A 13,444-nucleotide genomic window follows, 5' to 3' on the forward strand; every position below is an offset into this window, starting at 1 on the left:
GGGGATCCATCCCAATAACCGCATCCTGAGGGACGGGATCGGGACCGGGACCGGGGATCGGGGGATCGATCCCTACAGCCGCGTCCTGAGGGGCGGGACCGGGACCGGGACCGGGGATCCATCCCAATAACCGCATCCTGAGGGACGGGATCGGGACCGGGGATCGGGGGATCGATCCCTACAACCGCGTCCTGAGGGACGGGATCGGGACCGGGACCGGGGATCGGGGGATCGATCCCTACAGCCGCATCCTGAGGGACGGGATCGGGACCGGGGATCGGGGGATCGATCCCTACAACCGCATCCTGAGGGACGGGACGGGGGATCGATCCCTACAACCGCATCCTGAGGGACGGGATCGGGGATCGGGACCGGGGATCCATCCCTACAACCGCATCCTGAGGGACGGGATCCATCCCGACGGGCACGGCCTGAGGGGAGGGATCGGAACCGGGGATCGATCCCAACGGGCTCGGCCTGGGGGACCGGGACAGGGAGACTCCAGGACTCTCTGAGCAGTCAGTGCTCTCCCACCTTCCATGGAAAGTTCTTTGGGAAATTATGGGATCTGGACGAGTGTTCCTCAAAACCAGGTGCAGGGAAAGGGGAAAGCGGGACAGCGCCCCTGCCGCGGTGCGAGCCCATTTACCAGCTCAGAACGGACCTGTCGGGGTCGGAGCTTCCCAATTTCCCACCTCCTGCTCCTGGGCCAGTCCTGCAAGTTTCTGCTTCCAATATGGGATGAGTAATTGTAAAAATGATGATGCCCCAAATGCCTGGTGAGTTGGATTTTTTACTAATTCTCCCAGGAAAAACAACCCCCCCAAGTTGCCAGGAAGGTCAGACCTTCTGTGGGAACAGAACTGCCTTCCTGGTGACATTTTCTTTTCCCATTTAGCATCATCTCCATCATCCCAAGTGGCCAAGAATTCGAGGCACATTCAGGTATTCCTGTGCCTGCTGTCCCATCTGCTTCCCACACAGCTTTTTACAGCCCTAATACAGAATTTTAGGGAATTTCTAATTCTAGGGAAAGTAATTCTATGGGAAAAAAAACCTTATTGTTTGTTTGTTTTCTCTATACTCTAGTGGTCTTTCCAATGAGATTTTTTTCCCATCCTTGTTTTTTGAAGAAAGTTAAACTCATTTGCAGTCAGAATGTGAGAGTCTGGCACTGTCAGCAGTTCTGAAGTCTCCTGTTCTCCGTGCTGGAAACACACACAGAGCACAGCCAGTTTTGTGGAATGGAGGGATTGGCTCAGGTTTTTAGCTGATGCTGGAAGACTCATTCTGCATTTTTAATTACTGGAGGAATGAAGTCACTGTTTACCAGCTTATTATGGACTCCCTTATTCACCCCAGAAATGGAACCGAGGCATTACTCACAGCAAATGCTCTGGAAAAACTGGTGTTTGTAGGGAATCCCAGCTGTGGGATTACTTTACAATTACAAAATCCTGAAAATGCTTTTTTTTTGCCCCTCTATCAACAGAACCTTCCTACAGCAAGTGGATTTGTGAACATGGGGTGGAATTGTTCTTCCTTGTGTGCTGAGGCCTGCACACATCCAGAGTTTTGCTCTCCTTAGATCCATTAGATCCAGCTTTGCTCAGATTTTACCCATATTTTTGTCATAAAGAAAATGTTTCCTTACAAAATCTCATAAAAATCATTCATCAGTGGCCTTCAGCACATATGTGCTCTTTGTCCTCACATGTCAAAGTGCTGTTCCATGGACGTCAGTCCATGCATGGTAACCTTGGCAGGTGACCCAGTGAATTAATTTTTAATCACAGAATGCCAGGATGGGTCAGGCTGGAAGGGATCACAGTGCCTCCTCTGGAGCCACCTCCCTGCTCCAACAGGGACATCCCAGAGCACAGGATTGTATCCAAATGGTTCTGGAATGGGCAGGGACAGTGGGCTGTCCCTCAGACCCCACTGACACTGCAGGGACAGCTCACTGTCCCTCAGACCCCACTGACACCATTGGCAGGGACAGCTCACTGTCCCTCAGACCCCACTGACACCATTGGGCAGGGACAGCTCACTGTCCCTCAGACCCACTGACACCATTGGGCAGGGACAGCTCACTGTCCCCCAGACCCCACTGACACCATTGGGCAGGGACAGCTCACTGTCCCTCAGACCCCACTGACAGGGCAGGGACAGCTCACTGTCCCTCAGACCCCACTGACACCATTGGGCAGGGACAGCTCACTGTCCCTCAGACCCACTGACACTGCAGGGCAGGGACAGCTCACTGTCCCCCAGACCCACTGACACTGCAGGGACAGCTCACTGTCCCTCAGACCCCACTGACACCATTGGGCAGGGACAGCTCACTGTCCCTCAGACCCCACTGACAGGGCAGGGACAGCTCACTGTCCCTCAGACCCACTGACACTGCAGGGACAGCTCACTGTCCCTCAGACCCCACTGACACTGCAGGGACAGCTCAATGTCCCTCAGACCCCACTGACACCATTGGGCAGGGACAGCTCACTGTCCCCCAGACCCCACTGACACCATTGGGCAGGGACAGCTCACTGTCCCTCAGACCCACTGACACTGACAGGGACAGCTCACTGTCCCTCAGACCCACTGACACTGACAGGGACAGCTCACTGTCCCCCAGACCCACTGACAGGGCAGGGACAGCTCACTGTCCCTCAGACCCACTGACACCATTGGACAAGGACAGCTCACTGTCCCTCAGACCCACTGACACTGCAGGGACAGCTCACTGTCCCTCAGACCCACTGACACCATTGGGCAGGGACAGCTCGTTGTCCCCCAGCACTCCCAGGTTTTTCCCTCAGAGCTGCTCCAGCAGGTCCCCCCCAGTCTGTACCGTGCTGAGGTTATTCCCAGGTGCTGCGGCACTCCAGGCAGCGCTGCCGGCAGCCGGCACACTGCTCCCGGTGTGGATCAGCTGCGTGCTGCGGGGTCATTCCCGGTTATTCCCGGTTATTCCCGGTTGTTCCCACAAATGCGCCCCCGGATCCCTGGATCGGCCCCTCAGAGCGCGGCGCTCGGGCGCCCCCCAGCGGACGGGCCCTGCCTGCGCAGGACGAGCCCCGCCCCACCGGCAGCCAATGGGAGGGCGCGGGGGCCCCGCCCCGCCGGCGCCGCAGCCAATGGGGAGGCGCGAAGGCCCCGCCCCGCCGAGCCCCCGGAGCGCTGAGGGCCGGTCCCTCAGAACCGCAGCCATGGCAGACAAGGAGATGCAGGGGTTCCTGCCTCCCTTCAAGCACTTCGCCACCAGCGCCATCCATGTCGGCCAGGATCCCGAGCAGTGGCGCTCCGGGGCCGTGGTGCCGCCCATCTCGCTCTCCACCACCTTCAAGCAGCGGGGGCCCGGCGAACACGCGGTGAGTGCGGCCGCCACCGGGGTACCGAGCCCCGCGCGGGGCACTGAGTCACCCGCGGGGACACCGAGCACCGCTCCGGGCTCGGGCACAGCCGGGGGGCCACGAGCATCCGGCGTGTCCCGGCCGGGGGAAGGGCAGGGAGCTGCCGCTGCGGGCGTTTCCCCACGTGGCAGCTGCTGGGCGAGCGCGAGCATCCCGCTGCGCTGGGAGCGGGGCTCTGGCCCGGCGGGCGCTGCAATCGCCTCAGCGCGGCCGTGGCGGAGCCGCCTGCCGCCCTCCCTGCCCCGTGCTCCGGGAAGGGCCTGCCGGGCAGCGATGGGCCCGCAGGAGCCGCGGGGCTCCAGCCGGGGCCGCTGGGTGGGCAGAGGTTGGGTGAGGTTGGGATGATTCCCGTGTGGCAGGCGGGGAAGGGGAGCAGGGAGCGCCCAGGGCTCGCAGGGATGCCCGGAGCCCCCAATCTGGGGGGCTCTCCCTGCCCTGCACCCCCCCAGGGCCCGGGAAGAATCCCTGTTCCCCTACACACTCTTGATGTAAGAGCCTGCTCCACTTTTCCTTTCAAACCGAGGGAATATTTGCTAAGGATTTTGTGGATGCCTTGTAGAAAGTACCGGAAAAGTTTGCATTGAGCTGTGCTGAAGTTTCTGACGGCGTGGCACAAAGCTGCCACTTCTAAATCAGCACCTGCTGGTCGGGCAGGGGGAATTTGCCTCGTGATTCCTCATTCCACACAGAATCCCAGCTGTGCTGAGGCCCTCAGGAGGAGTCACGCTGCTGTGGCCACATCCTGGTGACAGGATCCATGTTCTTGCCGGGAGCTCTGCCAGATCAATCTGCAGGATTCCTGACTATGAGGAAGTTGACATTAAAGAGAAATCCTAAAAGCAGGCAAATTCCAGGGTGCTCAACAGGTTCTCTTGGTAGCAACTGCATCTGTGCGTGCACGAGTGGTGTTTTCCTCATTGCATTTCCCCGTAATTTACATAAAAGCTGTGGCACTGAGAAACGTGTGGGTTCTCCAGAGCTGATGAGAGGATTTGGCCACAGTACCCTGTGGGTGTGATGGAGATGGACACAGATTTTCCCTGAGAATCCCCTCCAGAGAGGCTGTGGAGTCTCCCTCACTGGAGATGCCCAGAGCTGTCTGGACACGATCCCGTGCCCCGAGCTCTGGGCTGGCTGAGCAGGGAGAGGGGCCTGGGCACCCTCATGGTCCCTCCAGCCGGGGCTGCTGAGGGTGTCTGGGCTGTGCAGCCCTGCACCTTTTCTCCCCCAGTGCCCACAGAGGGTGTCTGGGCAGAGGCAGGAGAATGTGGCTCCTGGCCCAGGGCACCCCAGGCCCCTTTCTGTGCTGGGGGTGCCCAGCTGGGTGCTGTGCCAGGACACCCTCCTGCTGCTCTGGGAGGGGCTGGCTGCCCTCAGCCAGGGCTCTTTAGGAACCTGGAGCTGCTGCTGCTGCCAACTTTGCCAGTGCTCTGGCTGATGTTTGTTCTGTTCCCACCCCAGGGTTATGAATACTCCCGGTCTGGGAACCCCACTCGGGATTGCCTGGAAAAGGCGGCGGCCGCCCTCGATGGAGCCAAATACTGTGAGCAGCTGATGGGCTGGACCCTGGGGCTGGGAGCAGCCTGGGACACAGGGAGGGGTCCCACTGGGGGCTTTGGGGTCCCTCCAGCCCAAACCATTGCAGGGCTCTGTGACCCCGGCTCTGGCTGGGTCTGGGCTGTGCACATCAGGCTCCTGCTGTCACTGGCTCCACGTTCCCAGGGAGGCAGTGACAGAACAGGTTCTTTTCAGAGGCAAAGCGAGGAAGGACAAGGCAACTCTGACTTGTTGTGTCACATCAAACACTGACTCCTTTCTCTTCCAGGCTTGGCTTATTCCTCTGGCTTAGCAGCTCTTTTGAACATCTGTCACCTGCTGAAGACAGGGGACACAGTTATCTGCATGGATGATGTCTATGGAGGTGGGTACAGCACCCTGTGGCTTCAGTCTTCATTGTGCAAGGGATCAAACCTGTCTGATGTCAGGAACTCTGAATTGCCCATGTAGAACCTCCCTGTTCTTTGGAGCCTTTTCTCTTTGTGAGAACACAGATCCCTCCTGTCTGATCTGGATGTTGAAATATTCTGTTGGCACAACATGGAGGTTTAGAAAAACATAACCAGAGATGCATGTTGGAGTGAGGGGAAATGGCAGCACCTTTGTCTTGCCCAGGTTTGTTTGCAGAGCAGGACCCTGTGCAGCCCAAGGCAGCAGCACTTCCCAGGGTCTGCTGTTTCTCCTGTCCCTTCCCAAGGTTTGGCCCTTTCCCAACCATTTTGTCTGGGCTGTTCCAAGACAGGGATTCTCACAACAGAACCACCCAAACATCACTCAGATATTTCCTTCAGCTCACAGAATCCACCTCCGTGTTCCATCCCCTCCTGCTCAGATGGAAAACTCAGTGCCTGGGGATAACCTTGGCCAAAGGACCCCAGCAATCATTGTTAATCCAGGCAATATTTCCTGGCAGTGAGTGCTACCCATGCACTGATCACCTGCTGCTGCTGGATTCCTTCAGCCTGCCCAGGGAAAGGCTTCAAAGACAGGGAGGAATCATTTTAATGGAGTGTTGGGAAACAGTAGCTGGAGTCTTCCCCTTGGTTCTTCTTCTCTGTTTAATTTCCTGGTCATAAACCCCACATTGATTTCAAGTACTTCATAAACCACTCTGATCACCCCTGATTGCTATTTCATGATCCTTAAATCCACAACAATCTTTCCACTTTGTAAATAAAGAAATGATAAATGTGCCATTTATGGTGTGCAGCATAAAGCTGTGCCCTCCTGACTGTGCCTGGCTGATGCAAGAGGCTGGAGAGCAGGGAATGCAAGATAAGGAAGTTGTTTCATTTTGTGATTTTGTTTTTTTTGGTTTTTTTTAAGGCACAAACAGATATTTCCAGAAAGTAGCATCGGAAAATAATTTGAAAGTAGTTTTTGTTGACTGCTCAAAACCAAAATGCCTGGAAACTGCAATTACACCAGACACCAAGGTAGGGGAGAGGGAAGGGATTTTCAGGGGATGTTCAATTGTTTAATCCTTGCTTCTGTTGAGTTTGGGGGTGTGTTGAGCTGAGGGGGAGCAGCCTGGGGCACAGCTAGATCCACCATATCCCACTGTGCTGCCTCATGGAAAACATCCTAAAAGGGCAAAAACCCTGGAGAGAGAGAGGAGGGAAAAGGGAAAAGGTGAGGAAGAGCAGAGGGAGCACTGAGCTCAGAGCTGGAGGTGCTCTGTGGCACTGGGTGGGTGATCCCTGCTCCAGGGGAGGGAACTCAGCTGGGAAAGGCTCTGGAACAGGCTCTGTCCTGGCTCTGGGAACAGGCTCTGTCCTGGCTCTGGAACAGGCTCTGTCCTGGCTCTGGGAACAGGCTCTGTCCTGACTCTGGAACAGGCTCTGTCCTGGCTCTGGGAACAGGCTCTGTCCTGGCTCTGGAACAGGCTCTGTCCTGGCTCTGGAACAGGCTCTGTCCTGGCTCTGCCCCTCTCCAGCTGGGAAAGGCTCTGGGAACAGGCTCTGTCCTGGCTCTGGGAACAGGCTCTGTCCTGGCTCTGGGAACAGGCTCTGTCCTGGCTCTGGGAACAGGCTCTGTCCTGGCTCTGCCCCTCTCCAGCTGGGAAAGGCTCTGGAACAGGCTCTGTCCTGGCTCTGGGAACAGGCTCTGTCCTGGCTCTGGGAACAGGCTCTGTCCTGGCTCTGGAACAGGCTCTGTCCTGGCTCTGGAACAGGCTGTGTCCTGGCTCTGGGAACAGGCTCTGTCCTGGCTCTGGAACAGGCTCTGTCCTGGCTCTGGAACAGGCTCTGTCCTGGCTCTGCCCCTCTCCAGCTGGGAAAGGCTCTGGAACAGGCTGTGTCCTGGCTCTGGAACAGGCTGTGTCCTGGCTCTGGAACAGGCTGTGTCCTGGCTCTGGGAACAGGCTCTGTCCTGGCTCTGGAACAGGCTCTGTCCTGGCTCTGGGAACAGGCTCTGTCCTGGCTCTGGGAACAGGCTCTGTCCTGGCTCTGGGAACAGGCTCTGTCCTGGCTCTGGAACAGGCTGTGTCCTGGCTCTGGAACAGGCTCTGTCCTGGCTCTGGAACAGGCTCTGTCCTGGCTCTGGAACAGGCTGTGTCCTGGCTCTGGAACAGGCTGTGTCCTGGCTCTGGAACAGGCTCTGTCCTGGCTCTGGGAACAGGCTCTGTCCTGGCTCTGGGAACAGGCTCTGTCCTGGCTCTGGAACAGGCTCTGTCCTGGCTCTGCCCCTCTCCAGCTGGGATGCCCTGGGATGCACAAGCCCAGCTTTAGGCAAAGCTCCCTGAGCTGGGAGGAGCTGCAGCCTCCCCTGGCTCTGGCAGGGCCCTGCCCCTCCCCACTGCACAGCCCAGGGGGAGCTGAGCCCACTGGGCACCAGAGCCCTGGGAACTCTCTGACCTGGAGTGTTTTGGGTTTGTGCAGCTGGTTTGGCTGGAGACCCCCACGAACCCCACGCTGAAGGTGATTGACATCAGAGCCTGTGCAGATGTGGTGCACAGGCACCCAGGGGTGCTGCTGGCCGTGGACAACAGCTTCATGTCTGCCTATTTCCAGGTGTGTCACCTGCCCCAGGGCAGGGGGATTGGGAGAGGGATTGGGAAGGGATCATATCAGGGTCAAAGAAGACCCAGCTAAGCCTTGGTGTTGGAGGTGTAAAGTCACCCTTTCTGCAGAGAGCAAAGTGCCTGTTCTGTTCAGGGTACTGTGATCTTGCTGAATTAAGAACTCTGCTGGAAGTGTTAATGCTTAGCTCAAGCAGCTCTGCAGTTGGCCTGGGACACAGCAGAGGCTTGGAGATTTTCCCTGCAGTGTGTTATTCACTTCAGAATTGCCCATTTCCTCCAGAAAGGGCTGTGTGGAAGAACACAGGGTGCTGGTTAATGTGTCTGGAGCATCCTAGTGTGGAGAGAAAATCAGTGCTAATGATTAATTAGTGGGAGCAATATGTGAGGTACCACACTGGGCCAAGAAAAGCAGAATTTTACAGTGATCTGTCCATCAATATTGGGTGTAAAAGGGCTTTTTCATGATGGTTCTGGCTGGGCATCTCCACATTCCCTGGCTGGGAGTCTGTGTTTAATGTGGCAGCAGCAGTCTTTGCATCTGCCTGCTTTGTTCCATTCTAACAGTGATGCCCCTCACTCTTTAGAATGTGTTGATACAATGTGCAAAGTGCCTTAATTAGTGACTGGTTAAAAATCTGGCACTGCTCATCACCTTTTGCCCATCCACCTCCTGGATTGTGTCACTTCAGGAGGCTCCTGGGCACAGAGCTGGGGGGTGAGGGCAGAGGGAGCTGCAAAGGAACCTCCTTTCCTCCTGTTCTCAGCTCCTCCAGGGCAGGATCTCCAACCCTGGGAAACAAAGCAATTCTTTGCTCTGCAGTTTGAGTCCCTCATTTCCCAGGGAAATGCACTTTACAGGGTCAATGCCATTACTGGTCCCTCAGCTGAGCAGAACTGGTTTTTCCCAGCTGTGCTCTGGATGTTGGATGTGCTTAATCCCTTCTCTCCCTACAGCCTGTGGGAGTTGGGGCAGTGGTTAAAATCACATTTTCTTGTGCTTACCTTGGATTCAGAGTGCCTCCCTGTACTGCTGCTTTCAGCACATGTTCTGTTGTCATCCTCAGGTTTGTGTGTTGGTTTCTGCACTGATTTTTCCTGTGTGAGCTCACAGCCCTTTGGAACAGCTGGGAATGAACCTAAGTGACCCAAACTTGAGTTCTGATGTTCTTTTCCTTTTGTTGCAGCGTCCTTTGTCCCTGGGGGCTGATATTTGTATGTCTTCTGCAACCAAATACATGAATGGTGAGTATGGGAGATCAGCACATCCTTAGGGCAGGGTTAGATGGGAGACTGGGGAGGAATTCCTGGCTGGGAGGGTGGGGAGTGGCAGTGTCCCCCCCATCCCTGGCAGTGCCCCAGGCCAGGCTGGACATGGGGGTTTGGAGCAGCCTGGGGTGCTGGGAGGTGTCCCTGGGGGTTTGTGGCAGGACCCTGGAGCAGCTGGAGTGGCTGATCCCATTCTTGTCCCCTGTCATTTGTAGGGCACAGTGATGTTCTCATGGCTCTGCTCTGATCCCATTCTTGTCCCCTGTCATTTGTAGGGCACAGTGATGTTCTCATGGGTCTGGTCTCTGTAAATCGGGATGATCTCTATGAGAGGCTCAAATTCCTGCAGAACTGTAAGTGCAGACAGGGAATTGCTGACAGGGATCCTGTTCACAGGCACAGCTGCTGCTGGGGAGGGTGTGCAGCACACAGGTGGGAAATCTGCCTGGGAATGTGACTTTAATGGGCACACTGAGTAAACTGAGTTTACTGAGTGGAACTGAGTAAAGTTCAATTAAAATAAAACTCCAACAAGTAAAACTCCAATAAAATGAGAGACCTTGATCTCCATTTCCCAGGCACTTCAGGAGGGCACTGGGGCTCATCCTGAAGCCACTGAGGTGCCCACCTGCAGTGAGGGGGGTTTGGAACTCCCTCACCCATCAGGATGTGCCCAGTGCAGAATTTTCTTACCTCTGATGAGTCCAAGCATTTTTTGGTCTCTTCACTGTCAGGAATAAATTCGTGTCCAGGGTTCTGCCTGCAGCAGGGGAGGTTCACTGTGTCCAGTAAATGTAATCCTTGAGGCCTGAGCCTGTTAATTGGGCTCATTAATTGTCTCCCCAATGTGGGAGATGAGGAGCAGAGATTGGCTCAGGTCTCTTCCCACTCGTTCCAACCTCAGAACTGCTGCAGTGAGGGCACCTTTGGCTTTGCTGAGTGCAAAGCACCAGTGCTGCTGGGGAATTCTGTGGGATTTTGTGGAATTCTGTTCCCATTCCCACAGCCCTGGGAGCTGTCCCCTCCCCCTTTGACTGCTTCCTCTGCAACCGTGGGCTCAAGACTCTGCACGTCAGGATGAAGCTGCATTTCCACAACGGCCTGGCTGTGGCCAAGTTCCTGGAATCCCATCCCAGGGTGCAGGAGGTCATTTACCCAGGTGGGTGGGGAGGAGTGGGGAACATCCCAGGGCTTTGGTTTGGTCTGGGAACATCCCAGGGGTTTGGTTTGGGAACCTCCCAGGGCTTTGGTTTGGTTTGGGAACATCCCAGGGAGGGGTTTGGTTTGGGAACATCCCAGGGCTTTGGTTTGGTCTGGGAACATCCCAGGGGTTTGGTTTGGTCTGGGAACATCCCAGGGGTTTGGTTTGGTTTGGGAACATCCCAGGGGTTTGGTTTGGTTTGGGAACATCCCAGGGCTTTGGTTTTGGTGTCCCGTGACTGGGGCTGGGTCACTCAGGTGAGGCTGAGCTGCCCCAGCTCTGCTCTGGAGCTCACTGGGAATTCTCCCCACTCTCCCCATTCCAGGGTTGCCTTCCCACCCCCAGTACCATGTGACAAAGAAGCAATGCACGGGCTGTCCTGGAATGGTCACCTTCTACATCAAAGGGAACATCAAAAATGCCTCTGCCTTCCTCAAGAACCTGAAGGTAAAGGAAAGGCAATGAAATCACCCTCAGGGGAGCTGGGGGAGGGTGGAGGTGCCTGTCCTTGCCAGGTCCTTTGGGTGTGCCCAGGGTCACTCGGGGTCGTTTGTCCCGGGCTGGAGGGCAGGGAACGAGGGCAGGGAACGAGGGGAGGGAACGAGGGCAGGGAACGAGGGCAGGGAACGAGGGCAGGGAACGAGGGCAGGGCTCAGCCCGGGAGGGAAAGAGGGCAGGGCTCAGCCCCGCAGGGAACGAGGGCAGGGCTCAGCCCCGGAGGGAACGAGGGCAGGGCTCAGCCCCGGAGGGAACGAGGGCAGGGCTCAGCCCGGGAGGGAACGAGGGCAGGGAACGAGGGCAGGGCTCAGCCCCGCAGGGAACGAGGGCAGGGAACGAGGGCAGGGCTCAGCCCCGCAGGGTTTGTTCGCTCCCGGCTCAGGCGGGTCCAGCTCAGCCCGGGAGCTGCTCCTGGGCCTTTCTCAGGACGGGCAGCCGGGGCTGCTGCAGCTCTGCTGGGATGGTGCAGCTCCCCCAGGAGGGAAAGCTCTGAGCAAGGGCCTGGCTGGGGCACAGAGGGAGCCCCTGGCTCTGGGAGTGCTGCCTTGGCTCCAACAGGGACATGCCAGGGGCAGGATGAGCCTGTTGTGAATCTGAGCTCTGACCTGCCAGATGTGCACTTTATTCCCCACTTGCACCTAATGCAGTTTACAACATAAAGGTTATTGTAGAAAGCCTTAGGGGAAAATGTCCCTGAACTTTTCTTTTCCCTCAGTGTCCTTGGGGAGTTCCAGCCCCGAGGCTGCTCCAGGAGGGTTTGGGCAGAGCTGCCAGGGGTGCTCAGGGTGGGATTGTTGGGGGGTCTGTGCAGGGCCAGGAGCTGGATCAGTGATCCCTGAGGGCACTTCCCACTCAGGATATTCCCTGATTCTCTCTTTCCAAGCATCCACAGCCTCCTTCCCTTGCTCCCACAGGTGTTTTCCCTGGCTGAGAGTCTGGGTGGCTTCGAGAGCCTGGCAGAGCATCCGTGAGTTCATCCTTCCATCCTCACAAAGCAGCACAGAATTGCCACCATTGTCCAGCCCCAGAGCTGTTCTGCTGTTTGCCTTCAGCAGAGCTCAGGGGGTGTGTGCAGCACAGAGCCAGGGCAGCTTCCAGAGGGAGGGAATCCTGACTGGGAGGAATTTTGCCTTAGGGCTGAGGCACAGTTGGTGTCCAGGGAGACAATCCCAGGAGTGCTGAGTGCTGGGAGAAGGAGCAGCTGGGACTGAGGAATGCTCTGCTCCCTGCCCACAGCAGGGCAGGGTCACTGTGTGCCCCCAGCTGCCTCTGCCTCCCTGGCAGCACCTGCTGGGGCTGTTTGAAACTGCCCCAAACAGGCTTTGCATGCAATTGCATTCTTTGACTCAAAGCCAATTTGCTTTTTGAAAAGGTACATGGAAATTCATGGCTATAATTAAATGCTACATCATTTCACTTATTGGTTTCACAGCAAACCTTGAACCCCTCCAGCAGCTGGAAGGAGCTGCTGCCAGGAGCTCTCTGCATCTGTGGGTCACACGAGTGGCACAGAGGAGGGGTCAGATCCTGCTGCCATTGCAGGGCTGCTGCCAGGGAACAGCTGGGCTGCTCTTACCTATCAAAGTCCCAAATTCTTAGGGAAAAGTCTCCTTTTTATCCCTGCAGGGCCATCATGACCCACGCCTCAGTGCCTGAGGAGGAGAGGAAAGCTCTGGGAATCACTGACACCTTGATCCGCCTCTCGGTGGGGCTGGAGGACGAGGAGGATTTGCTGACAGACCTGGGGCAGGCCCTGGAGGCTGCTGTGAGTGGGGAGTTCCCCTCCCAAAATAATCCCCACCCCCTTCCCAGGGGCTGAGCCTGCAGCTGCAGCCCTGCTCAGGCACAGCCCCTGGATCCAGGGACAGCTGGGATGTGCCAGGCACAGCCCCTGGATCCAGGGACAGCTGGGATGTGCCAGCCACAGATCCCATTGAGCTAAAATGTGACTTCAATTTGTGAAAAGGAAAATAAAAATGTGTGGTTGATAGAGGGGCAGAGCACAATGATCCCTCCCTTTCCTTCCTGCAGTTTGAATAATCCTTGAGGGTCAAAAAGGAACTTGGAACTGGACGTGGCTGTGGACAAGGACATGGAAACCAAACCTCTCCTGCTGTGCCTTTGCTTTGCCAGCAGAGCTCAGTGTTTCTCCTGCTGCTGCAGGGCTTGGGGCACAAGGGCTGGTTCCTGTTACTGCTCTCAGGTCATTCTCACCTATCAGCTTGGCTCAAAAACTTGATTGAGCTCAGATTTATTTTAATTAAGTTAGAAATTTGTGTAAGAGCTTTTTATTCTCTTGAGGTTTTATTGAAAATGAAGTGAAATCCAACTCCTGACAAATAATAACTTTCCAAAGAGGAAACTTTGTCTCTTTTAAGAAAAAATCATGTGCTGTGGGAATTACTGGAATAATTTGAATTAAAACACGCTTTTCCCTTCCTTGCTTGTGTTTCCATTTGCACGTGCTCCTGGTGTTCAGAATCA

General features: G+C 56.1%; 1 protein-coding gene across 1 annotated transcript; it reads left to right on the plus strand.

Annotated features, from left to right (window-relative positions):
- Nucleotides 1-3,163: 3,163 nt before the first annotated feature.
- Nucleotides 3,164-13,333, plus strand: LOC306805798 (cystathionine gamma-lyase-like). The gene is made up of 12 exons (XM_079313958.1): nt 3,164-3,374; nt 4,878-4,959; nt 5,242-5,337; nt 6,300-6,409; nt 7,853-7,984; nt 9,180-9,237; nt 9,537-9,614; nt 10,268-10,420; nt 10,788-10,909; nt 11,875-11,927; nt 12,587-12,725; nt 12,992-13,333. Exons 1-12 carry the CDS (start codon nt 3,213-3,215, stop codon nt 12,998-13,000), a joined length of 1,194 nt encoding a protein of 397 aa, XP_079170084.1. The 5' UTR covers nt 3,164-3,212; the 3' UTR covers nt 13,001-13,333.
- Nucleotides 13,334-13,444: the final 111 nt, after the last annotated feature.

Source organism: Erithacus rubecula (genome assembly GCF_903797595.1).
Source record: "Erithacus rubecula genome assembly, chromosome: 10".
Lineage (NCBI taxonomy): Eukaryota > Metazoa > Chordata > Aves > Passeriformes > Muscicapidae > Erithacus > Erithacus rubecula.